The sequence below is a fragment of the Trachypithecus francoisi genome, unplaced genomic scaffold, assembly GCF_009764315.1.
Source record: "Trachypithecus francoisi isolate TF-2019V2 unplaced genomic scaffold, Tfra_2.0 Contig01621, whole genome shotgun sequence".
Taxonomy (NCBI): Eukaryota; Metazoa; Chordata; class Mammalia; order Primates; family Cercopithecidae; genus Trachypithecus; species Trachypithecus francoisi.
The window spans coordinates 1,393,672-1,420,627 of record NW_022681446.1 but is presented as its reverse complement, the minus strand read 5'-3'; the positions used below and the strand labels follow the sequence as shown (position 1 = coordinate 1,420,627).

Sequence of the window (26,956 nt, the reverse complement as noted above, 5' to 3'; positions counted from 1 at the left end):
CTTGTCTGGTGGTTGTGCCTGTGTGGGTCTCACAGCCCTACCGTGAACCTGTGGCTCTGATGGGGGACAAGAGGGTTGTTGCTTTATGCTTCCTTCCAAGGCTCTATGTCTCATGGACCCAGGAAACAGTTCAGGGCATCCAGGGTGCCACCCATGGTCGGAGAAGGGGGCTGAGCAGCTGGGAGATGACAGAGCAGATACCAGGAGTTCCTCGGGAATCCTGGGTTCTCATGGTCAGTGAGAATCCTGGGTTCTCATGGTCAGGGGCCCCTCCTGCTGTCACCTCCTCCTCGGTTGGGCTCACTCTGGAGCTCAGAACGTCAGAGACCAAAGCAGAAACCCCACTGCCTGCTGGACACTGCCAGCCCTCACCATGCACTCGCACCACGCTGTGCTCACCTGGAGTCAGGAGGCCCACCTCAGCGGAAGGGAGTGCTTGAAGGAGAATGGGATGGACGAGGCCGGATGGCGTGCAGAGAGCACTGCAGGCTGGAGCGCCGTGCAGGTGAGTGCCAGGAACCTGGAGATGGCCAAATGCCAGTGGCGGATGTTTGCATTGTCTCGGGATGTGCCAAAGCTTGGGGGGGAAATGACAGAACAAAAACTAAAGAACAACTTTTCCTAATTTGTGAGCAATACCATGGATACAGATCTCAACACTGCTGTGTCACAAAAACAGCCCTTTCCCCTCCAGAGGCATTGCTCTAGGTTCACGTGTTTCAGGAGATACAAAAGTGAACTTTTGGAGCATATCTCAAGGTGTTTCAGAGGGAGACTGAACCCGAGGGAAGAATCAGGTCATCAGCCTGGCCAGTGAGGGCGGTAAGGTCAGCTGTCTGTCTGCTCTTTAACCTTTTCGCCTGGCCTGCGACACTTCACTGAATTGCCTCATGCACTCTACTGCTGAAATTAAAGTTCCACCTGGGCCATGTGTGAGAAATAGAGTCTTTGGAGACAGGGACCCACATCACATTAGGCATCTCTCATAGACAGGAAACATCCTCTAAGGAGGCACAGCGTGGGCCAGGAGATGCATCCCTAGATCCCGACAGCACTCCCTGTTGACAGCAAGTCTGGGCCACCAGGTGAGGCTTGTGAGGAAGGCCCAGTGGCATGGCAGTATTTTTAATAAAGTGTGTGTGGTTGGGATTCTCTGTACTGAGGCTCGGGTCTGGGGCCCCTGTTTCCACTGGGTAGTTCTACAGTAGGATTCTCGTTGACAAAACAGAAACATCCATCGGCCAGTGGAAGCTGACAGGAGAACGGCATCTCTGCCAAGGCTTCCCCCAAGATTCCAAGACACCCTTGGGGCCCTAGAAAAAGCAGGCAACACCTGCCCACCTGCGCAAGGGAAGGCAATGCAGCACAGGCCGGGCCAGGGTGCCGCCCGAGTGGGGCAGCCTGCGTGGTTTGCACACAGAATGACGATTTTTCGTTTCCAAACCAACTGGGGCCCTTCACGTATGTCTAAGTTCTGCCCTGACATTATACACACACATCGTAAGGATATATTCCTTTAATATTTGGAACTGGAAAACTTCTTAATCCAGTCTATGCTTGTATGACACACACGTCCAAGAATCCACCACCCACCCAACCCAGGGCTCAAGCCCGTTTGTAAGCAACCAGCTACATAAATGTGAGCGTGGCTGTTAGGCAGCATCTTCCAACATTTAAATGAAAAAAAAAAAATCATATGTATGCATATGTGTGTATATATATATATACAAAAACATATATATATACACATATATGTGTGTGTGTATATATACACACACACATATATAAAACCACGGCTTTCTTAGTTCTGGCCCAAGATAGTAAGTCACACATTTGATGCCACTCACCAAACGTCATTTAAGGGCCTCCTTGTCTGGGTCGAGGCTGTCCCCTGGGGTAAACGGTGATGGAATACCAGGTCACCAGAAGGAACATGCTCACCTGTGGAACTGCATTTCCAATAGATGCGTCTATATGCATGTAGGTGTACTGTGTGTATGCGCACGTGTGTAATATGTGTGTGACGTGAGTTGCCAAAGTAGAAAACACTGGTTTATTCTGTTCATACTAAGCATGTTAAATAAATCAGATTTTGTAACCTATAACACAATTCTTTTTTTAAAAAGGAACAGTTAAGATCTTCAAAAATTGCTACAGTACAAAAAAAGTGTGTGTGTGTGTGTTTGTATTTATATATTTATATATGTATATTAACCAGAAATAGCGACTCTATCGGAAGAGATTCCCACCCCTGTTTTCTGTAAGATTTCTCCGTGTGATTCGCTGGGCCCCGGCTCTGCGGCTGAGGCTTTCGGGTCAGTACATGGCACATAATGGTATTATTGGCACAGGTTCAGAATCGTAGGACGAATCCTAGGTTTCGGACGCTTCCTCCCGTCCCTTTCGTTGGGTATCCTCATCTCTCTGCCTCCGGTTTCTTTCTTTCATTTCTTCTTTCTGTTCTCCAAAGAAAACTCTGGGAGAAGGCAGAGTCGCCCATAGGCATGAGTATTTTTACAAAAATAGATTTGGCCTAGAGCGTCCTGCTCTGTGAGTTTCCCACCGGCAAACAGAAGTGGTAGGTGCGGGGACCCTCCCCCTTAGATAGCTTAGTTTTAGGTTTTGTCTTTTTTGTTTTGTTTGTTTTGTTTTTACAGGTTCACCAACGGAATCCTGTGTGGAAAGAAAACAAGAAGAGATTAAATGGCAGCAGGCCGAGGGCGCGACAAGTCCGTGGGGCTCTCGGGCGACCAGGACCCCATACACAGGACCCCTGCGTGCCGAGCCCGGTCGCTCCCTTTATCAGTTCACTGACATGGAGGGGTCCTTGGAACGTGGACTAGACCTCACTAACTGGTCAGCACGAACTGGAAGAAACACTGGGAATCCCAGGGGTATGAAGTGGGGGCCTGAATCTTGTGTGAATTCTGGTCACCTACAGAGCTCTGAGCTTGCTACCAGGGGCTAGGACCACCCCGTCCACTAAATCATGGTGGGGGCGCCGGGGCATCTGGTCCCAGGCGTGCACATCAGAGGGCCTGAGTGTGGCAGCCCTGTGCTCACTCTCTGTCCAGCCTCCTCCTGTGGTGGGTGACATGGGGCCTGTTCCACTCCTTTGCTGCAGGAGGAAAGGGAGTCTGTTTCTGTCCACTGCTCAGCTGCAGGCTCCCCGAGGCCAGGACTCAGGAGAGATAAATGGACTGCATCAGGAAATCCTCCTCCCGTATCTCCCCAGAGGTGATCTTGCTGAAGAGAGAGAAGGCAAGTCCCATCTGGGCACAGGTCGGGTGGGCTGACTGCGATTGCCACCTTCAGCAGGCAGGCTGAGAAGGGCGGCTCCCACCCAGCCAGCCCGCCCTCAGAAAATGGAAAATGCAGTCTCCCTGGCTGAGTGAGAACCCCCAGTAGGTCAGCATCCCTCAGAGAGTCACCCCGGGCATGGCCATGTGAGCTGGAACACATCACGGTCCCCCCCGGGGACCTTCTGCCCAAAGCTGCGTCTCCGTCACAGGGATGGGGTGCTGTCTGGGTCCCTCTGCTGTCACTCAGAGCTCCTCTCAACTACAGGCAATTAGGACTCTCAATAATAGAAAGAAAAGGCTACTGTATCCTCATCTGTGCAGATGACATGTATCAGAAAGCGGTAGGATGGGGCGGGTGTACCCGCTGATCCCAAAATGAAGTCGGAAAAGCACTCAGTGGGAGCTCTAGAAGTTTTCCAGCAGTTGCAGGCACAGCATGCAGCCAGACCGGCTCCGTCATCACCATAGTTGGAGCTCTGCAGAAACACAGATCCCCAGGCCCACCTCTGGGACCTGGAATCAGGTTCTGAGGGTGGTGCCTGTGAACATGAGTCTTCACAGTTCCCCAGGTGAGTTCAGTGACTGCCCGTCCTGGGTCCATTCCCCGGTCCTTCCCAAAGACAAGAGTGTGGCTTTCTCTCCCCTGAATCAACTGAGCCCACCGCAGTGATTCTGGTTGGGACTGGGGAGGAAGAGCCCCAGGTGGGACAGGCCTGCCTTCTGCAGGACACATCCTGCAGTGGACAGCGAGGTTGGCAGGCCCCAGGACAGCTCCTCCTGCTCACCACTGTGTCCCTGATCATCAGCACTGCGTCCCTGATCATCTCCAGGAGCCTCAGTGTGCCAGAGTCTACTCATTTGAAGGCGAAGGTGAGAGGCTGGGTCTTTCCCTGGTCCCCTCTGCGTCTGGACAAGAGGCTGGACCCTGGGCGTCACCTTCCTGCTTGCTGCCTCCAAATGACACCCGTGTGGACAACTCCATGAGGCTACAGTAGAGTGTCTGCTCAGCTACTGTGGGAGGACCAGCTGCTGCGGACACAGGGGTCACTGCATGTAAACAAAGGAGACATCCTGGCCAACATGGTGAAGCTCCATCTCTAGTGAAAATACAAAAATTAGACAGGCATGGGGGTGTGCACCTTTATCCCAGCTACCTGGGAGGCTGAGGCATGAGAATCACTTGAACCTGGGAGGCAGAGGTTGCACTGAGCTGAGATGGCGCCGCTACACTCCAGCCTGGGCAACAGAGTGAGGCTGTGTCTCACACACATACACACACACACACACACACACACACACACGGTGAGGGACGTGCCTTTGGGTCAGTGCCGGATCACTCTTGGTAGCCTTACTCCAGTTGTGCCCCACCCCCGCCCACCTCTTCCACATTCCCTGGATCTGGGGAAGAGGGGCTTGAAAAATGAAGTAATTATTACAACACAGAGAGAAATATCCCTCTTATATCTTGGTAATTTTTTTGAAAGTTAAAAAATGTGGGGACTGGCCGGGCGCGGTGGCTCAAGCCTGTAATCCTAGCACTTTGGGAGGCCGAGACGGGCGGATCGCGAGGTCAGGAGATCGAGACCATCCTGGCTAACACGGTGAAACCCCGTCTCTACTAAAAACTACAAAAAACTAGCCGGGCAAGGTGGCGGCGCCTGTAGTCCCAGCTACCTGGGAGGCTGAGGCAGGAGAATGGCATGAACCCCGGAGGCGGAGCTTGCAGTGAGCTGAGATCCGGCCACTGCACTCCAGCCTGGGCGATAGAGCTAGACTCCGTCTCAAAAAAAAAAAAAAAAAAAAATGTGGGGACAAATGCTGTATGATTCTACTTATAGAAAGTACCAGAGCCACCAAATCCACAGAGACAAAGGGTAGAACAGGGGGCCAGGGGATGGGGGCAGATGGGGAGTGAGTATTGAGTGGGTGCAGAGTTTTAATACAGGGTGATGGAAAGAGGTGAAGAGCTGGCTTGTGAAGATGCCTGCACAGCATGGTAAAGGCACTCATGCCATTGAACTAGACACGCATAAAGGGTTAAAATTATATATATATATATACACACACATATATTTGAGACAGATTCTTGCTCTGTCACCCAGGCTGGAGTGCAGTGGCACGATCTCAGCTCACGGCAACCTCCGCCTCCCGGGTTCAAGTGATTCTCCTGCCTCAGCCTCCTGAATAGCTGGGATTATAGGCACCCACCACACGCCTGGCTAATTTTTGTATTTTTAGTAGAGACGAGAGTTCACCATATTGGTCAGACTGGTCTCAAACTTCTGACTTCAGGTAGTCCACCTGCCTCAGCCTTCCAAAGTGTTGGGATTACAGGTGTTAGCCACCACGCCTGGCCTAAAATGGTAAATTTTATGTTACATATATTTACTACAATTACAAGTTTTCTTAAAAGGGAGATAAAAATCCTGGGGCTTGGAGACCCTACATTGGGTCCTGGTATCCCAGGACAGTCACTGGTTGTGAGCTGCTGTCCCTGTGTTCCCTGATCACTGATTGTTCACAAGGCCAACCTTTCTCTCTGGAATGTGTTCAGGGTTGAACCATAAGTCATATGGCTGCCACCTTAATAAGAATGGTTTCCTAAATGAACCTTGGCCCTGGTTGCTTTCCAGTCCTTGATCCTGACCTTAAACAGGAGAATAAAGGCCGGAGGAGCAGCTTCCAATCCTTGCGTCTGTCTGGCCAGGCTCTGGCCAAGTAGACTTTATCCTCCCACTTTCCCACGTGAAACTCTCCCATGTGAACGCGGACGTGGAGGTTGCAGTGAGCCGAGATCGAGTGGCTGCACTCCAGCCTGGGCGACAGAGTGAAACTCTGTCTCAAAAAGAAAAAAAAGAAAAAAGAAAGCCTCCTGTACTTCCCATGCTGGCTAATCAGATCCTTCTGCCCTGGGTCCTGGCCACCTTTCCACCTCGCTCTTCCTCTTCTTCTTCCTCTCTACGTTCCAGATTCCCTGATTTCACGCTGCAAATCTCAAGCCTCAAATCCTTCAGGGTTTGGCTGGAAAGATCACCTCCCTGGGGAGGCCTTCCTGGATGGCTCCATTCCTTCCACACACATCTCCTATTTTCCTTCTGTCTCCTGGAGCACTTGCTTGGTGACATCTCGGGCATGGGACCATCTGCATTGAGCTTATTTGGACAGATGTGCAAGGCATCCCCTGCTGGCAGGACAACACCCTGAGAACAGGGGTCTCCTGCCTGTTCACCACTGGTTCATGCAGGTTCCAGCTCTGTGCCTGGCCTGGAGCAGGGAATCAACACTGGATGAGGCTCAGAGACGTGGCAGGGGTGTGAAGCAGTTTTGTCCTCAGTCCCTGAGACCCATCCTTCATGGCAGGAAACCACCTCCGAGGACTGACTACAGGTAGATGCTGATGCTGGGAGCCACAGACATGACGTGGAAGATCAGTGAGTGGGTGGCAGCCTGTGTCCCGAGCGCCAGACATCCCCGGCTATGCAGGGAAGGGAGCCTCTTCCAAGACTACAGGCATCGCTCTCTGCTCTGTGTCTCAGGATGGAAAAGAGAAAGAGAGGTAGAGAGCGGGAGAGACAGAAAGAGAGAGAGATGGTGCCCATCCTGCACCTTGAATGACCATTTCCAGAGCCACGCTGGCTTTGAAGAGAGTGGAGAGGTTTCCTGCAAGACCATGGTGTGGTCACAGCCTCTGGCCCAGGAGGAGGGTCTCACGTTGTCCACGTTCTGCCAAAACTCTGCTGCTCAAACTTCAGCTTCTTGGGTTTTTCTGTGCCACACTAGCACGTGAGCCTCTCACCTTGGCACTAAGCCCAGAGAAGGACTGAGGATCCCAGGCCAGCTGGGAAAGACAAATAAGGTGGGGCCTGGACCCCATGGCTGGAAAATAACGTGGCTGAAGGTGAACATCCACCCGAGGTTCCCTGGCCAAAAAGGGAAGCTGTGTGTATCTTGCTAAGCCATCTTCCAGATCGCGATCTGGGATAAATTCTGCCCTCTGCTGCCTGGAAGGAGATCCTCGGCTGGCCTGGCCCCGCTGGGCTATACGCTTCACAGTGGGTCACTGGGTGTAATGACCAATGTCCGCTTTTGCGGGAAAAAAAAAAAAAAAGCAAACAGGCTACTGCCAGGTGTCCCTGGGGCACAGCAGAATTTCTTGACAATCTGAAGCGGCCACTTTCTCCCAAAGTTTTCGTGGTACCGTTCTCAGCTCAGCAAGCACAGCTTCCAGAAAGGTATGGATGTTGCTTTGGGAAACAGGCTCCTTTGAATAACAAAAGTTTGATATTCTATTAATGTACATTTTGGAAGAACAAAGTGGGAAGGCCAGGTGCACTTCTCGTTTTTTATTAGTTTTGTCTTCAGTGTGTTTTTGAAAATAATAATACTGCATGATTTATTTCTCACTTGCTTTGGATTCAACAGTTTTTATGACTTTGCAGGCTCCGTTCAGAATGAAGCGGCCTTGGCAAAGGGAAAGAGATCAACATTAACGAGGCTTGCTGAAATGTACCTGCTGCATGAAAGATGACCGTGAATGAGTCCGAGAGCCAATGCAGGCCTGTCGTCGAGGTCCCCTTCCTTGGAGCATAAAGGCCAGCTTCACTTTGTCCAGAGCAATCTGGCCCCACCATGAAGGTGGTCTGAGGCAAGAATGTGTTGGAATCTATCGAATCTACGGTCCACATCTGCCCAGGAGCCGCTGGCATTCCGGACAACCATTTACAGGAAAATGAACTTGGCTGCCTTTGGGTCCCAGACATGCACATGGATTAGACTTAGAAGACAACAGTGTGGTAACAAACGACCGCATCATCATTAAAAATGCATTTGGAGAGGCTTCCCAGCCATACGAGAGAGAAGTAGCTCCACTGGCTCTTAAGCCTTAATTAAATGTTTTTGTATTAATTGCTATTTATTTAGGCACAATAAGGACCCCAGCAAATCTGAGAGATGTTTCTGGCTATTCTGCACCCGATGCTCATGTCCAGGCATTAATTGCAATATTCAGGGGACACTTAGAATCCCAACGCTTTCATCCTAGTGAGTGATAAACGGTCTGTCCCGCAAGCGGCAAAGGAATCTTATAAGCATTTATCAAGGACTAACGAGGCTGTGTGCGTAGCCCTCCTGGTCCGCAGCTACTGAGGCGGCCACCAGGAGTGGGCTGTGGCTTCGTGTCGGCAGATTCCGAGGCTGAGTGCAGCTGCCTTCAGTAAGTCTCACAAGCTCTTCTGAACTCTGTGGACGACCTACCTGAGAGCCACAGGGAGGGAGTCAGCTCTTTAGACGCAGAGATGTTTCCTTGTGTAAATGCCGGTGGTCCCAAAACAGCTCCTCAGGCACAGCTGGGAAGCGGGGTCCACCTGGGGCCCATCTGGGAGCACCCGTATCTCTTGCCTTTGCCTGGGGCTGCAGCACAGGGATAGTCCACCAGCAGTGTTTCTGGGGGGTCTTCAGTGCCCTGTGCTGCTGGAAGGGGTGGACCAGGCTGAGGAGACACGAAGGTTTTCTGGGGCAGATGAGTAAATCAAACACCTTTTTTCTGCCCTATTTTATCTTTTTTTTTTTTTTGAAAAGTCAGCGCTGCAGCTTCCTGTTCTAATGGAAAAGAAGGATCCCGGGGCTCAGGCCTTTGGAGTGGGCAGGGGACGTCCTGGAGCCAGGCAGCCATCCGGCGATCCAGCCCCACCACTTACAACCTGACTGACCTCGGCCAAGTCATTTAACCGCCCACTGCCTCAGCCTCCCCACTTGTAAAAGGAATTGCTGGGAGGACTGGGTAAGTACAATGTGTTCCACAAGCTGCCGTGCAAGTATCTATATTAGGGAGCTGTCCGCTCGAGTTGACCTCTCCAGTCCTGTGGGCCTGTAGCTCTTGGCGGAAGGGACTGAGGGTCTTTGACCCTAAGGCCCTGCATCTCCCAGGTCAATGAATTACGCATTAACAAATTTTAAAAATCATAACAGAGATGCCGGCAACCACCAGGACCCAGTCCCTACAGAGGCCTCATCAGGCAGGTCGAGGACTACACGGCTAACAAGCCGGCTTGCTGTGGCTAGCTTGGTTGGCACTCCAAAGGGGTTTCCCTTCATGAGGGGAGCTGCGGTGAGACAGACAAAGGCACTGGCTTCTGACGGATGCTCTAGGATGCACATCCCCCCACTGAATGGTGGCGGACAACCTGCCTCTTACCTGCCGCAGCAGAGGCCCTTGCAGGGCAGCTCGGTTCCCATTCTAATCTAATTACATTTCTTTGCCAGTTGGCAGAACATATTGGCTTCAGGATAAGGAGTGAGGGCTGGAGATTTGATTTGGAGCAAACACGCGGTCCATTAGTGCCAGGATGAGGAACTGACCGATTCACTCCCTTCTCTGACTACAGCCGGTTCCCTGGCCACAGCTAGGTGCAGCCAGCTGAGTCCTCCAGACCTTCCCTGTCCCCGGGCCCCTGACGACGTTGCCCATTCAGTCCTCCATATCAGAAGGTGGGCAAAAAGTAAGAAAAAGGTATTTTCAAATATTGGTATTTCATCCTAGAAATAGGGCTCCCTACTCATGGAAGGGATCAGAGGTCACCTTTGGAAGGAAGCCAGATGAGGATGCAGAGAAAGCCCAGCATCGAAAAGAACCATGAAAACCACACGGAAACCTCAGGTTGCACCCACGGGCCGTGCTTATAGAATGCGTGGGATGTGAGGCCATGAGGGGGAAATGCTCTCTCCCCTCAGCAGCCCGAGTGCTCCGAAGACTCAGCACAGAAGGAGGCAATTTAACGTTAGCATTAAAGTTAATATCACTGAAAGCAAACCAAATGTTCCCATCCAGCAGAGCGTGGAAAATTCATCCTGTTTTGGTGCCGGTTCCTGGCTTCAAATTAGTAGATGTCTCAACTCTTCCCTTTCTTTCTTTATCATTTTCTTTCTTATCTTTTATTTTTATATTTCAAAATTGTATTTTAATTCTGCCTTGTGCCCTCCCCCGATGTAAAGACATGTGACGGGGGCGCGATTCCTGCCTCCCTAGCCGCTGCCCTAATCTCTTCCTGTTGTGGGAAATGAGAGCTGTAGTTGTTGCTTGTTTCGGGGAATGACTTTCCTTGCCACGTGGGCCACGCGCGTCGTGGCCTTCCTGAGGGAAGGCGTGGCACTGACAAGCAGTGAGGACGTGGAATCAGGGTGTGTGCGTGTCTGCTACTCTCTTCCCCTGGGATGGGGAGGGTACTTCTACCAAATCCAACATCAAGATCAAAAGGCCAGGTCCCTGGCTCATGTTCAGAGAAGTGATGCCATTGGAAATCCACCCACCATGTCTAAAAGGGCTCCCAATTATCCCAAAGAGTACAGGGGAGGGCAGCGGGGAGGGGAGGAAAGGGAAGGAAAACAGGAATGTCCAAAGAGGTACCTACCATGAAATAGACACATGGCGTCTGCCCTGCCCCCAGGAGGTAAAAAAGATTTCGGCCAGTCAGCAGGAGATTTCAAACCATTTCTCAGACACGAAGGCCACAGGAATAAGATGCCGATCAGAAGAGGAGGGTCTGCGGTGGACAGAAAAATGGGCTTTGGCGTGCTGGTACATGACACATGACAGGCAAGCCAGGGCAGGCCTGCGGTGGAGACTGACTGGCTTCTTGAGAAAGGAAGCACTAATATGGACTCCTGGCCTTTCCAGGAAGGGACCCCCCGCATTCCCTGTGGCTGGGAGAAGTCCTCACACATGAATGCTTTCTACCCTGGGAGGCTTTGGAGGACACAGACCGAGGGATCTGGGCACACGAGCACTTTGCTGTGCAGGCTGTGCTGTCTCCAGATTTTCGTTTTTGAATTTGCAGGATTAGCCCAGAGCCTGGATTCTCTGCCTCTGATGGCAGATTTGACCCACTTTATTGCACATGACAGAAACGATGGAACCTGGCTCCCAAAATGTCTCCCCCATATTTTGTCACCTTTGAGACGAAGCTATTATTTCCCAAGGCTGGTGAAACTCAACAGAGCATGACCTTGGGCCAAAAGGCAAGAACTCGTTCCATCCGATGCTTCCGTGCCAGGGCCTGAGAGCACCAGCTGTGCCAACTCCGCTCTTGGACATCCCCCCACCCCACCTCCTTGCACAACACAAGCACAGAAGGTGGGACAAGTGAAGCACCGGAGGCCAGCCCACGGCCCTCTGCCCTCTACCCACACAGCCCAAGCAGTCGCTGGCCCAGATTCATATCCAAGCCAACATCCACATATTCAGTGAAATGGTTTGGAAACCTGTTAGCCAGTTATCTGTGAACTCAGCCTTCTGGAAGGCTGGAATGGCACCCATGAGCTCCCCAAATGTCTGAGTGTAAAACCACTGAGGTTTAGAACAACAGTTCTGAAGCTCTGAGCGCCACCGTCCTCCCCTGCAAGGAAAGGGAACTAGTCTAAGACAGAGAATATCACAGATGGCAGAATGCAACATGGACATGCAAGAAGAGGCATGGCCAGAAGGTATTTCAGGAACATCTGCTCATTCTAGCCAACAGGACAAAGACACATTAACCATGGATGCGACAGCCCCAGCAGCCCTCGCTCTCCAAGGCCCCTGAACAAATCAGCAAATAGAACGAAAGGGAGCATGCAGCCAGCCCCTTCTAAAACAACTCGAATCCAGTCACCTCGCCCTGGGTTCCAGGGGAGCCCTTTCCAGGGGACTGGGGCAGTGTTACCCTGGGTGCTAATTCTGCTGCTCATGGTGGACCCTTCGAGGCAGCCTCCCAGCCTCCTCCTTTCTTCAAGTTGTTGGAGATTGTTTTATTTTAATTTACACAACGATGCATACATGTATGCTCACTTAAAGAAAAGCTTATTGGTATTTTAATTGAATTCTGGACAAACCTTTGAAAGCTGACTCAAGGGTTTCTTAAATACTCCCACGGATAGTTGTGGGGTATATTTTCTTTGAGGGATTACACATGAATAATAAAAAAGGAGAAGCATTTAGTAACATACGTCCGGTCTGGGAGTCTGGTTGGTATCTGATAGTTTTGCTAAATTTGCTGCTGACATTTTATTGACAAGGCTCAGAGACACTGACTCTGGTGGGAGGCTGTTGTGATCTGTTGATATTTAGGAGGCTGAAAACCACCACGGGGCTGGCCTTTGAGCTCTGGGGCATGAAGGATGACAGCTCAGAGCGAGGGCTGGGAGACTATGCATTTCCCGCCACTGCCCACGGGCAGGGGTCTGGAAGGAAATTCCAGCCACTGTGTTCTCTGGGAGCAGCTGAACACCTGTTGCTGTCAACCCTGCCTCTCTTGTTTTGCCAAATTAGCAGTCGCCTTGGCTTGGGCCCTCAAAGCCACCTCAGGGATGACCTAAACCGACCAACAGCTCTCAGCTCAGCCACCCCGGCCCTGGGGGTCAGGACCACCAAGAGCTTCACGGCTGCAGGGTCTAGCAGAGCCCAAGCTTACCGGTTTCCATTAAATGTGGATTTGTACTCCCCCGTCGTCGAGTGCAGCGTCTCGTCGGTGTACACGGGCACAGACGCCCTGACGCACTCGTGTGAACACTGCAGGGTCTCGTTATAGGCCGTGAATATGTCCAGGCTGCTGGGCACCCGGGCCGAGGTGAAGTCCGTCAGGTTCTGGCAGCTCTCTTCCTGCTGGTTGGTCTTCCGCTGGTGGCTGTTCCTACGAGTGTTCCCGCTTTGGGCACAGCTGGAAAAGAAAGAGGTTGGGGTCGGGGGACGGGCAGAGGCCAGAAACCCACAAGCACAACTCCAGACTTCCATTGTGGGTCTTTCGCTTGCAGGCATGAGCTACGCATCATTTCATATTAAACGGTAATTCCCAGCCTCTTCAGAAAGATCAACCACAATCAAGCAATCAACTCTTTTTTTAAAAAAAAAATGAAATTTGAATTTTAAATATGGCTATTACAGCAGGGAGGATGAGGGGTAAGTGGTGAGCCATATGATCGCAGAGCTAGGGACCTGCTTCACTAAAGAGCATCAGCCAGACCATGGTGCTGACTCAGTGTCCCCATGAACGCCTCAACGGGATAAAAGCCGTGGTGGGTCCTTCCTGCCAGAGGGGCCTAGAGCGTGTGGGAACCTTTGGGTACAGGTTGGGGTGGTCCGTTCCTTCATCTCAGAATGGACAGTGGGCCCGTCTTTGGGGAAAGCTGGTGCGTGAGAAAGCCCCGTCCTCAACCCCACCCGGGGGCACGTACACAAGCTGGAAATGACGAGCTGGCTTGTCCTTCATCCCTGATCAAGTCTGCGGAGGGAAGTGTCCTGCCTGCCCTGCCTGTGATGGTCTAGCTCCTGTGAACCACAGGGGCTTCCAGAGGTCACTTACAGTGACCATGGGACTTCCACCCGTCTCTCCAGGGATTTGAGAAAGCAAGAATTGGGGCCGCTGGATGCCGCTTCTATGATGAGAGCACAGGATGGACAAGGGGGCTGGCTGGGAGGCCCCTCCCTGCTGGATGGGGAGCCCACACTGGGGGCCATTTCCCCTGCCCACGCCTTCCCCTTCATGCTCAGGGCCTGTGCACAGGGAGGGGCTACGCGAAGGCAAGGGACGGGGGGATGCGCCTGTCTCCTAAGTCTTGGTTATTTCCTGCGTTGGTTTTCCCAATGAAAGGAATCCCGATTCCTGGAGTAGAAGCCCCTACCCCATAAACCAAGGTCAGAAGGTGAATGCCAAACCCAGGGGGCAGCCCCCACCAAAAAAGTCTTCCTCAGAGGGAGGTCAGGTTCATCGAACTTCATCGAACTTGCTCATCCAGCCTCCCGGGCTGTTCTCCCAAAGGGCTCTTTGAAGGTCTGCTATAAGCTCGAATGTGGGAAAAGCAAGATGAAGGCTTGTCATCAACCTGTCACAGAAGAGGCTACAAAGTCCCCTATCTCTGGGGAGACGAAGCCCTTCACCGAGATGGCCAGTGGGATGTGTCCTTCCATACGCCCACACAGTCCAGGGGTCCAAAGCTCCTCCTCTGGCCAGCCCCTGCCTAAGAAGCCCCGCTGTGAGCTCCGTGTTGTTCTCTCACCGCCTGTCTCCAGAAAGTGCCCGGGGTCCCAGTTTGCTACCTATCAGGAGGTGGCTTTGAGCCCTCGCTAGCCGAGTGGGAGGTCTGTTGTGGGCTGTGCTACCTCCCACCCTCCCGTGGCCTGCCAAGGGGTCCCACCTCCTCTGATCCCAGAGCCTGGCTTTTTCTCTCTCACTTTCTTGTGTTCCCCTGTGATTCTGAGGCTCTGATGCAGTTTCCACCATCAGCCCTGTCTGATTCATATGGCTGTGTGCAGGCAGCAGGGGGACCATTTGGGTCTGTTTTTCTATGAGGGAGTTTTAAGCCTGGATGCCGAAAGGAGACACAGTTGCTGGAGGAGTGGCTGCAGGCAGGTGAGGTCCCCAAGGCGCTTTTGAGCAGCAGGGTCTCCCAGCAGTCCCCTGATTTCTCAGGGGCTTATCAGGTGTGTACACCCAGCAAGGCCAGCCTCAAAGTAGGCCAATTTCCAGGAGGAAATAGGCAAAGGCAGGCTGCCTGGAGCAAAGCGGTAACCTAGTTCAGCACACATAATGGCTTTGAGAGGAACGAAGAATACAAAGAGGCCTGGTTCAGCAACCGGCTGCCAAGCCTGAGTGAGGGATGTGGGATCCCACTGGGTGCTGGCAGAAGGGCCCCATCCCTACCTTTCCAGGGAAGGGGCAGAGGAGACAAGAAATAGGGACTGTGTTCTGGGTGGACAACATCCCAACGGACACTGGCATTGAGAAAAAGAATCTGGAACCCGGGACCACACACACCCCGAGAAGCTCTGTCATGAAGGCTGGGCTCGCTGGCCTTCTGCAGGGAAACCAGGATAGGGGCCGGGCCAAAGGGCAGCGCTGGACGGCGAGCAGCCAGTGGCAGCTGAACTGCCCGGGGCAGAAGCCAGCAGAACAGCCTGGCTTTGAAAAGCGGGGGCCTTTCTGTGTTCACCACCCAGGGACCCCTGCAGTCCCCCATTTCTGGGCCAGAAGGGCCCAAGGAGCCTTACCAATTTTTTAAGACAAGAGTTGTGATGAGAGCAGCTATGACCATGATGAGGGAGACGGTGATGGTGATGATCTGATGGACAGCCAGACCTGGAAAGAAGGAAAGAGGGAAGAGGGCACCCGTGAAACCAGGTTCAGGAGGTGAGGGGGGGCCGGGAAAGGTGAAGGCACATCCCCCCAACCCAGCTGGGGATGCCAGGTCCCATCCACAGCGGGGAACTCGGGGCAGCATGACAGGTGCTCAGTTCTCTCCTCCTGGACTGCAGGCCCTGGGCATGAGGCTGCTCTCACCTGGGGTCCAGGAAGGGGGAGCTCCAGTTCTGGACTCTCTCCTTCCACCACCCTCTCAGTCTCCAAGCCGTGACTTGGATCATGGGCAGCTGTGTTCTTTCCTGCACCTGCCAAACCCTTCACCTACCTCATCTACCCGGCGGCAGGTCAGCTCTGGGTGAGATATTCCCCATGACCCCTTCCTCCCCTCACACCCTGGGCCAGTTCCGCTCTTCTGTTCTGGAACTGTGAGCCCCAGGGCTGCTGGCCTATGAGTGGGAGCGGGGTTTGCCTGACCCAGGGGGAGCCAGGATGGGCCAGTACATATTGGGGAGGTAAAAAGAAGAGCACATGGGGTGACACCCTCACAGACATGGGTCACGGGGTGGCATCTTCCTCTTTCCAGAGTCCTCGCTAAGAAGTTCACTGCTTCATGAGGTTCCAGGAATGAAAGTGTCAGGCCAAGGGTGGATGCTTCCCACAGCCCCAAAGGAAAATCTATGGTCTAGCCTTGTTGCCCTGGCCCCAGTCCCTGAATGGGGAGGTGGGAGGCACTGGAATCGGCAGGACAGGGAACAGCCACTTCAGAAGTGGGGCAGGTAGAGCTCTGGCCAAGAGCTGTTTGCTGACACCCACAAGCATGATGGCAGAAAGCAGGGATTCTCTCCCGTCCCCCACGTCTGTCCCAAAACCTTCTGCAGCATTTGCCACTAACCACAGACACAGGACTGGGGAGACAGGAAGGCAGGTCTGCAACAGCTCCTGCCTCTGGTCCTTACCCAGACCACCACCTTCTTTTCTGACTACACATCTGTCCCATACTTCCTGGGACATATAGGATGCTGGGGACATTACTAGCCGGCCAGGACTACCCCGAAGGTCCACTTCAGCACCTGAGAAGCTGGAAGATCAAGGCAGTGAAGCAGTCCGCCAAGCCCCCAGGTGGCAGCACCTCCTCCAACTCATCTCCCAGTGTCCTTCCGCCTGAGATCCAAGCAACGGTCCTGTCTCCACCTGGGGTTCCGTCTTGGTGTCTGCTTTGCAGAGACCTGCCCCTCACACCTGACCAACCTCTTGGGCTGCTGGGGTGAGAAAACTGCATGTGCGTGTTTCAGCATGGTGGGTTTCAGTGTCAAGATTTTTCTGGCAGCCTCCCAAGGACAGTCTCTTAAACAGATGTTACCTCTCTGCTGGATATGATCCTCATGGGGGAAATTATTCATAAATGATTAAATGCTGGCATGGCCAGAAAACAAGCTTTGTCTTTCTGTTTCCCCCTCTCTGGGGGTAATTGTTGTTTTTCACGAGGGATTTCCCTCCGTGACCCACAGAATAACAACACCTGGCAAACAGTGGAGCAGACATATGAGTGTGGCAGATCTCTCCCAAGCCCTCTTCTACCCATTGATTCAGGAACTGTTTGTTTTGCACCTATTGTGTGCTTGCTGCACTAGTAATGCTCACCCATAGGCAACAGCTGCTCTGATGCCCCCTGAATAAAGGTGCTGCAGTCACTGCAGTTCTGGCCAATGACCTCCCATAAACCTGTGCCCCAGCTGTGGCACCTGCTGTAAACTTTCGGCCAAGTCCCTTCTCTGGGACTGTCAAGTTGGTTTGCTAATGAGTTGAAAGCTAAGTTATGCCACAGGGACCACCCCTAATCCCACCAACAGTGCAGTGTCTACCAGCTCTGGAAATCCCTATGTGCCAAGTTTCATGAGACCCAACTCAGACCTCGTGTGCAGAGGAAGGATTGAAGAGGATGGACAGCTGTGGAAGGTGGGTTGCCTGTGCAGTCTCCTCTTGCTCTCTACCCACACACTCCCTCTGGCCCAGTCAAGAGAAAGCCACGCTGTCACGAAGCGTATGTGCTCATCCTGTGTCTGTGCTTCTTGTGATGAGAAGGAGGTTGCCGCTGCTGCTGCTGATGGCGATGGTGATGGTGGTGATGATGGTAATGATAATGATGGTGATGGTGATGATGATGGTGATAATGATGGTGATGATAATAGTGATGGTGATGGTGGTGATGATGGTAATGATAATGATGGTGATGATGATGGTGATAATGATGGTGATAATAGTGATGGTGATGGTGGTGTGGTGATGATAGTAACGATAATGATAGTGATGGTGATAATGGTGATGGTGGTGGTGATGGTGATGATGGTAATAATGATGGGAATGGTGATGATGGTGATGATAATGATGGTGATGATGACAACGGTGATGACAATGAAGATGGTGGTGATGGTGATAATGACAGTGATGGTAATGATGGTGGTGATGATGATGGTGGTAATAATGGTGATGGTGATAATGATGACAGTGATGGTAATGATGATGATGGTAATGACAGTGATGGTGATGGTGATAGTGATGTGATGATGGTAATGATAATGATGGTGATGCTGCTGACAATGATAGTGATATGATAATGGTGATGGTGATGATGGTGAAGGTGATGCTGATGATAATGTGATCTTAGCTTCATGATGTATCATTAAACTTGTGACTCAGAGGTAAAAAATCAGAAACCAAGTTAACAGAAAGAAGGGTAATGATCTACTTCTGATATTGGCCTTGCCCTAGAGGCCCTTCTCCTGCCTTTTGTGTAAATTTTCTTCATAGATTTCCCACATTAAAACGTGAAGGGTGCATTATGGGCTAACCACCAGCTAAGAGGGTCTGGACAGACACACACCCGCAATACAACAGCTATGCTTTCTACAGGACCCCTAGATGCACCTAGCTAAGCCGTCACACCTGGTATCGATTTAACCCATCTGCACCCTGCATTTTTTTGTACCTGTCTGACAAACTGGGTGCCTGATGCTAAAGAAGAAAAATGACTTTCCCTGGTCAGCAAGCAGAGCCTGGACAAAGGTAATTCTCTGCTGTAGCGTCCCCAAGAAAACCAAACATCTAAATCCAAATCCCACACACCTGTGGCCACATTCTGTTGTTAAATAAGTTCAAGATCAACAGTTTACTGCCCCTGCACAGACTTTTCTTGCAAAGTAAACAGCCGTGTGCTTCAAAACCTGGAGCGTGGGTTTTAATGGGTTCCCGGGCTCCTCCTTAGGAAGTTACAACCTATGAGAATAAACTACAGACCCTCATGATGGTTGGACAAGGACTGGGACTTCTGACATGTGGTCCCAATAATATTTCTAGGAAGCAGGCTGAAATATGGAAAATACATAAGGGCTCTTCATTATTTCCTCTCTTTGGAAGGCTGCTCACTTAGAAGAAAGCAAAATAACACAGGAGAAGTCATGCATGTGGTGTTTACAGCATGCGCCCCATTATTTAGTCTCCCCAAGAGCCAGGAGTAGTTTCCTCCACGTGTAAATCTTCATGTGCATCCCAGGTAGACAAACCTTTTCTTAAGGGACCAGACAGTAAATATTTTAGGCTTGACAGGTAGTATGGCCTCAGTCACAACTACTCAACTCCGCCATTGTAGCAAAAACAAAAGCAGCCACAGGCAATGGGCAAAGAAGCAAATGGGGCTGTTTTCCAATAAAACTTGATTTACAAAAACAGGCAGTGGCTATGTTTGGCCCATGGACCACAGTTTACAGATACATGATTTAAGTGAGTAAATCAAGGTGGCTCTGCTTATAGATTAAATAAAAGCATATTCCTATTTTGGATGATTGGTTAATGCTTGGAATCAAACTGCAATCTTTTAGTTTGAAGGACTAGAACCATCCCCCTCCACCATCAAAGCTTTGCTGTGTGCCGGTCTCTTCACTGGTCCCTGTTCAGCCGGTTTCAGAGAGACCCACAGCCTCTAGTTTATGGCTGGCTCTTAACACCCAGCAGTAGCAGCCTCACCCGCTGGGTTTGTCCATATGAAGCCATTTGACAATAAATCACTTTGCATGAGGGTTTCCCTTGAGAAGTCAATCACACAGGATTTTTGATTTTGGGAAATCAAAATTCAGAAATTTACCAATTGATTCCTTCTATGGCTCTTAGAAATATTCAGCCACATCTATCTCAATATTCTCCATGTTATAAAGAAACAGCATCTTGCCAAACACAAGAAAGTTCAGATTATGGAATCATTGTGTGGAGAGGGAGCATCTCTTATTGGTCTGTGGAAAGGACTTTTCCCACACTATGCAAATGGCACCATTCTCAGGAGGCTTCAACATTTCTCCTTCACTCATGTCTCTCCTTCTTCACTCATGTCTCGCTCAATACTCTCACCTTAAATAACATTCCCTCTGGTCAAGTTTCTGGTGGCTATTAGCTACCTCGGGCAGGAACACCTGTCCCATAAACCCTGCGGCTCCTGAGCAATCCTGGAAAGGTTTCCATGTCAGCTGTCCAGGGGCTATGACTGGATTGACAATGATGTCATCTAAAGGGAGCACACACTCTATGCCCTCAAGGAAGGAACACACAAGCAAACTTTTCCCTCTCCACTTCCAAGGTCAACACTGAATCCCATCTTCAAACTCTTTGCAATTCAGACCTGGTCCCAGAGCTCAGAAGCATGCTGTCTAGGAATTCCTGCTCCCCCTTCCTGACAGGTGTTATTGTTCCTGCTAATTTGGGGGCTTTTTCTGCTTCTGGTAATTGCCACTGTATACTAATGCGTGAGGAATCAGCTGTCATCCAGATAATGAAAAATTATCCCCAGAATAATGGATGGGGACAGATGGATTACCAAGCTCTGCATCAATCAATAAGGCTTTTATGGTTATATTTGTGGTGGTTTGTAATAAGATCAGGCCCTGAAGATTGATGTGCAAGTTTGTAATCCATCTCTGCGTCTGAACAAGGTCTTATTAAACGAAGCTGAATCAAATACAGACCATTGTCCATAGCAAAAACAAACCCACCATGGGCTTTCTTTCTAGGACGTGAGGCACGTTTGGCTGGTACACTTGGAGGAGGGCAGGAGTGATGGTCCTGGAATTGGCCAAGGCAAACAGATTGTTGTGCGTATCATAGCTGATTTCACAACAGAGGAGTCTGCAGCGTCTGAATTATGCAAACAAAGAGCCATGGCCACAGGACACAAAAATGTCTGTCATGCTACAAGGGTAAGTATGACAGGTGACAGGTGATATCGGGACCCAAAGTGCCAATTCCATCCCAAAAAAGCCGTTCCTTTTCCACAGAGACCTGCAAAATGTCCATTTCACTGCAGTCTTTGAAAAAGAGTCTCTGGGAACACGTTGGCCTGACTAGGGAGAAGCTCACAGTACCCAATGGTGGACAGATGAGAGGCAGCTTGACTTGCTAGAGTTGGAGGAACCTCGGCCATTAGGCTTAGTCTGAGTCAGTTGCTCACCTCCTGGGAACAGGCCACTAAGAAAAAAACGCATCTTCCAAAACTGGGATGCTCACAGCAGAACAAGGCCACCAGCTTTTATGGCAGGGACACAAAGGAGTGTGCTGTTTTCTGAGTGACCCCACAGAGTCTTCCAAGGGGTGAACGTATTCGTCAGGGTTCTCCAGAGAGACAAAACCCATGAAATATAGAGAGATCTGTAAGAAGAGATTTATCATGGGATTGGGTCATGTGATTATGAAGGCTAAGAAATCCCATGATCTTCTGTCTGCCAGCTGGAGAACCAGGAAAACTGGTGGTGTCACTCAGTCCAAGGCCAAGGGGGTTTGGGTCGGTGGGCAGGGACACTGGTGGAAGTACCAGAGTCTAAAGGCCCAAGAACCAGGAGCTCTGATGTCCAAGTCCAAGGGCAGGAAAAGACAGATGTCCCAGCTCTGTCTGATCTCTCTCTCTCTCTCTCTCTTTCTCTCTCTCTCTCTCTCTCTCTCTATGTGTGTATATATATGTATATATGTATATGTATATATATGTGTATATATATATGAGAATAAACTGCAGACCCTATGGTCATGACAGTTGGACACGGACTGTGTGTTTTGACATGTGGTCCCAATAATATTTGTAGGAAACAGGCTGAAATATGGAAAATCCACAAGGGGTCCTCATTATTCTCTCTCTTTGGAAGGCATGGGGGGAGGGAGAGAAGGAGAGAGAGAAAGCGGGGAGAAAGAGGGAGGGAGGGGGAGGTGAGAGGAGAGGGAGAGAAGGGGGAGAGAGAGAGGGAGGGGGAGAGGGAGAAAGGCGGCGAGAGAGAGATGAGGGAGAGAGGGAGGAAGAGAGAGACAGAGGGAGAGGGAGAAAGGGGGGTAGAGAAGGAGGGAGAGGAGGGAGGGAGAGGGAGAGAAGAGAATTTGCCCTTTCTTCATCTTTTTGGTTCTATCTGGGCCCTCAATAGATCGGATGCTGCCCACCCACGTGGCTGAATGGGGGTCTTCCATACTCAGTCCACTAATTCACGTGCCAATCTCTTCCACAAACACCTTCACAGACACCCCCGGAAACCATGCTTTATCAGCGCCCTGGGCATTCCTCAGCTCCATCAGGCTGATGCATAAAATTCACTATCAGAGTGGGTGATGGCCTGGCTCAGGGAAGTGCTTCAAGACGACACTACGTGGAGATAAAGTCTCTTCTCAAGGGAAGATGAGGCAGGATCACACGCTACAGAAACAGAACTCCCCATAAGAAAACACCCTGCTGACATCTCACGGGACTCAGCTTGGACACAACAACACAGTGAAGGGCAGTCCCCAGGATATTGCCCCAAAGGGCCTAGGCAGGTGGGGCAGTGGTCCTTAGCCGGGGACATCTGGAATGTCTGGAGACACTTTGGGTTGTCATAGCTGTGGGTGGGGAGTGGTTCTACATCTAATGGGTAAGGGCCAAAGATGATGGTAGATGTCCTCCGAGGCACAAGACAAGTCCACAGGACAGATATCCTTGGGTTGGAGGGTTACTGACCCTCAGTGTGCGTCATAGGGTGAGGTGTGAGTCCATCCCCGGTTGTTTCCTCTTAACACCCCTTCTCCCTCCAATGCTTTCCTTATCAATAACAAAGCCAGGCGGGGAGAGAGGTCATAGGGTTGACATCTTGGAGCCACCATAGAGCCACCCCAAGTTTCTTCGTAGAGGGTGCCAAGCCTTGTGCCAAATAGTGCGTCCGCAGCTCACTACAGCAGCATGAGGTGGGCACAAATATGTTCCCCAAGTCCAGAAAGAGGGTAAGGGATTTTCCCAAGGTTCCACGGTGCCATTTGGGATCCCCACAATCACCCTCAGGTTTAATAATTCAGAGGGAGGCTCACAGAACTCAGAAAGCCATTACATTCTTGATTATAGTTTATCACAGCAGAAGGAAGAGCACCAGGAAGAGAGGCATAGGACAGAGTCCAAGGGAGACCAGCCACAAGCTTCCGGATGTCACCTTGCAGCGGAGAAATGTGGACAGCACTGTCTCATCCCAGCAATGATGTGTGACAATACTCATGAAATATCGGAGAAGCTCCCTTGGGCCTTGACGCCCAGTGTTTGTGCTGGGCTCTGCCATAGGTGACCCTTGGCATGGCTGACCCCAGTCTCCAGCCCCTCTGAAGGCCAAGCTAATACCACAACACCCCACGACCCCAGTTCCCACCATAAGTTGTACCGTTGTATTATCTGGCCAGGCCCAAGGCCCCCACGCAAAAAAGACACACTTCTCAGGCAGGACATTCCAAGGGCTTAGGAATTGGGGGCAAGGACATTTCTTTGGGCAAAATTAACCCTGTACTGCACACACAGCTAAGACATGGCAGACATGGAATTCAACAGGCTTGCTCCAGGCTTCAGCCCCTCACTGCTGTCCGGCACAGCCTTTTGGAGGGTTGTAGGAAGCATAGTTGCATTATGTTAGGCATAACTATGACCTTGTTATTGTCTTTATTTGAAGATTATGTATAATTTCAGGAGATGTGTATGGGTTCAAGTTGACAAGGGGTGGACTTGTGATGGTTAATACTGAGTGTCAACTTGATTTGATTGAAGGATGCAAAGTATTGTTTCTGATGGGTCTGTGAGGGTGTCACCAAAGGAGATTAACATTTGAGTCAGTGAACTGGGAGAGGCTGACCCATCCTCAATCTGGGTGGGCACAATCGAATCAGCTGCCAGCATGGCCAGAATAAAAGCAGGCAGAAGAATGTGAGAAGACCAGACGGGTTTAATCTTCTGGCCTCCAGCTTTCTCCCATGTTGGATGCTTCCTGTCCTCAAACATCGGACTCCAAGTTCTTCAGCTTTGGGACGCAGACTGACTTCCCTGCTCCTCAGCTTGCAGATGGCCTATTGTGGGAATTGTGGGACCTCATCTTGTGCATGTGTGAGTCAATTCTCCTTCATAAACTCCCCTTTATATATACATCAATCCTATTAGTTCCGTCCCTCTAGAGAACCCTGACCAATGCAGATTTTCGTTGTTCTCTGCACAGGGATGGTCAATGGCCATGGCATCACGGTCTAGAGAGACTTGGAGATCTTCCTAAGTATCTGTCTGGCTGTGGGCTCCAGAAGAGACCTGAAGTTGTCCTCATGTCCCTTGACCCTAGGGCCAGCTATCAATGTCACCCATGGGTTTCTTTGTATTTGAAGATTGCTCTGAGCTTGAGAACACAGAGTGCTACAGAGGGGACTCAGAGAGCCCAGGGGACAAGTCTTGGCTAGAAAGACCCCATGCCACCCAGTTGCAAGCCTAAACCAAGGCATCAATCCACCTTCCCTTCTCAGGACCATTTTCTCGGCAAAAAATCAGCACTGCCCCTTTCAAACCTGGGATTTTCAGCAGGAACACCGGGAATGGGGTGAGGACAAGGTGGGTGGAGAGCTTGGGAAATGAATTCACTGGCAGTGAGGTTTACCCTCTGAGTTAAAAGGCTTTCCAAAGGCTCGGGCACCCTGGGGGCTCAGTTAGGGTCAAGGGGGCACAGAGCCCTCACCTCTTGTTTGCAAGATCATGAACCACTCAACAGCAGCCTTTGGAGTCATGATCTCCGTGCACATTGTACATGGAGACTGCACAACCTGTAAACCTCAAATACGTACAACTGGTCCTTTAGGAAAAGTTTGTGACTCCTGGCCTACAGGATCCCAAGAATCCCAGAGTGGGCACTTTGTGTGTGGCATGACTGTGGGGGGACACAGATGGGCAGTCTCTGCTCACGCGCCCCCTCCATGGTGTGGCCACACGCCTTGGCGAAGGCCAAGCCTGCATATTCGCCCTCTATGGCAAACAGAAATGCTCAGACACATTGCCGAATTGAATATAATGACTATGAAATGGGTTACAGGTGGAAGGAAGCCAGGCCCTGCCCATCTGCTCCTTCTGACCTGCATTCAGAGAACACGGCCCAGCAGATGGGAGGGGATCAGAAGTCTGCATCGTGGCCGGGAAACGTGGCTTCCCAGCCGTGGACCCTGGGCCATCCCAGGGGAGTCAGATCTGCTCTGTGACAGGCAGCAGCATCTTCTCCGGAGCAGAAAGTCCAGTGCTGGGGGAACTGGAAGCCCCCTCAGAGACAGCCTTCAGCGCTTCCAGGGCAGCTTCCAAAGCATGCGCACACACATGCATGAGCACACTCACATATACACACACGTACATACTCTCTCACACACAGACTCACACACGTTCACACACACATGCCCCCACACTCACACCTACACAGACACACATGCTCAAACACACACTCACACACACACTCACACACACTCACATATTCACACACACAGGCTCCCTCACACACAGAGACTCACATACATGGCCTGAATTTTTGGCTTGTGTAAGAACAGAAGCCACTGATACTCAACTTTGAGCTCAGTGGCCAATAGGGAAATGACCTGTTTCTTTCACTGAACTTCCACTATCATTTGAGAAGTTCCATAAAGGATGGTGGCTCTGGAGGTCGGTGCTGGGGGAAAGGAAGTCAGCCTCGCTGCATGCTAAGGAGAGGTTCCGGGTTTGGGGAAGAGACATCCTATGGCCAGGGAGGCTTTGAACCAGCCAAGGGGCCTTCTGCTGCCGAGATGCTCCATCCACAGCCGGAGCCTGGCGGGAGGGGCCGGGACCTGCGTGTTAGCTGCGGAGTCCCTTCTGAAAACTCCTAGCGCCACCAGCACCACCGCACCCACTGTCTTCAGAGCCTACGATTAGCTTATAAAATAATGTATCAAACCTCTAAGCAAATGGCGAGGCTCCCCCTCCACAAAGCCCGCCTGCACCTCGCTCTCGGAAGCAGGGTGCTGTGACCTCACAGTTTCCATTCAGCAGACACATGTACCCGGTGTAGGTGGGAGAAGCCTTCCATGGCTTCTTCAGGGGCCCCCACACAGGAGGTCCTCAAGGAACAGTGGCCTCGCCCTGTTGGTCACTGCAGAGTCTATGCAGAGGCTGGAGTCAGCTCCCTGGAGCAGAAGAGATGGGGCTGGGCACATCCAATGCAGTCAGTGGTCCAGGGCAAACATTCTGCAAACTGGGACTAACATCAGCCCATCCAGCTTCCAGCCCCAGAGGCCAGATTCTTCCAATATTTTTATTTTGAACTGTCTTTCAAAATATGCTCCCTGTCTCCCAGACACCTAACCAAATTAAACTGACTATAAGACATTTGCCTCCCTGTGTTTCAAGCTCTCACCATGGCCTTATTTTCAGTGATGTTTCAACACTGACCCTGATTCAGGTGTGCCATCCAGCAGCCCCATCTAAGAGGAACAGGTCCATGCACACCTTTTAGAGTCAACACACAAGAAGGAGGAGCAAGGGATTCTCAGACACCAGCCGCGTACCACAGGGTGTGCCAAGCAGGCCAGAAAGAAGGCTCCTTACCTGCAGTGGCTGCAGACAGAAACAGTCACGGGGCCGTGAACAATTTAATGAACTTGACCAAGTTTGGAGCTGGTTCAACCTGCATCCTGACCTGAGCTCTGGTGCTGACCCTCTTCAGAAGTACTCTGGAGTTTGCAGAGTGCACAGAAAGCCTGTAACCCAGCATCCAGCTCTGGGCAGGTAAGTGATCTGCTCTGTCCTAGGATCTTGGGTAGAGGGAAGAGCAGTGCCTGGGACTCAGCCCTGAGAAGCGGTCTTCAACTCCTCTGCACTCCGGCTGTCCTGGGAGCCATGCTGTCAATCAAGCAGCAGCCTGACATGTGCACCACACTCTCCAGCACAGGGTGGGGTGGGATCGTGGCTCCACGGTGTGCCCATGGGACCTCCTGAGATGGTTGCATTTTGTGTCCCCACCCAAATCTCATCTTGAATGGTAAGCCCCATAATCCCCACTTGTCAAGGGAGATAACAAGTGGAGGTCACTGAATAGTGGGGGTGGTTTCCGCCATGCTGTTCTCATGATAGTGAGTTCTCATGAGATCTTACGGTTTTATAACGGGCTCTTCCCCTGCTTCACTCAGCACTTCCTCCTGTCACCCTGTGAAGAAGGTGCCTTGCTTCCTCTTCACCTTCTGCCACGATTG

The 26,956-nt window shown here is 51.3% G+C and overlaps 1 protein-coding gene across 1 annotated transcript in view; it reads right to left on the bottom strand.

Annotated features, from left to right (window-relative positions):
• Window positions 1-1,501: 1,501 nt before the first annotated feature.
• AJAP1 (adherens junctions associated protein 1) overlaps window positions 1,502-26,956 on the bottom strand; it is a 130,040-nt gene continuing 104,585 nt past the window's right edge. The window contains exons 3-6 of the mRNA XM_033196193.1: window positions 15,319-15,406; window positions 12,746-12,991; window positions 10,709-10,840; window positions 1,502-2,673 (exon numbers count right to left, since the gene is read on the bottom strand). Of these exons, the coding sequence (XP_033052084.1) occupies window positions 10,768-10,840; window positions 12,746-12,991; window positions 15,319-15,406 (407 nt within the window). The 3' untranslated portion in view covers window positions 1,502-2,673; window positions 10,709-10,767. The remainder of the gene's footprint in view (window positions 2,674-10,708; window positions 10,841-12,745; window positions 12,992-15,318; window positions 15,407-26,956) is intronic.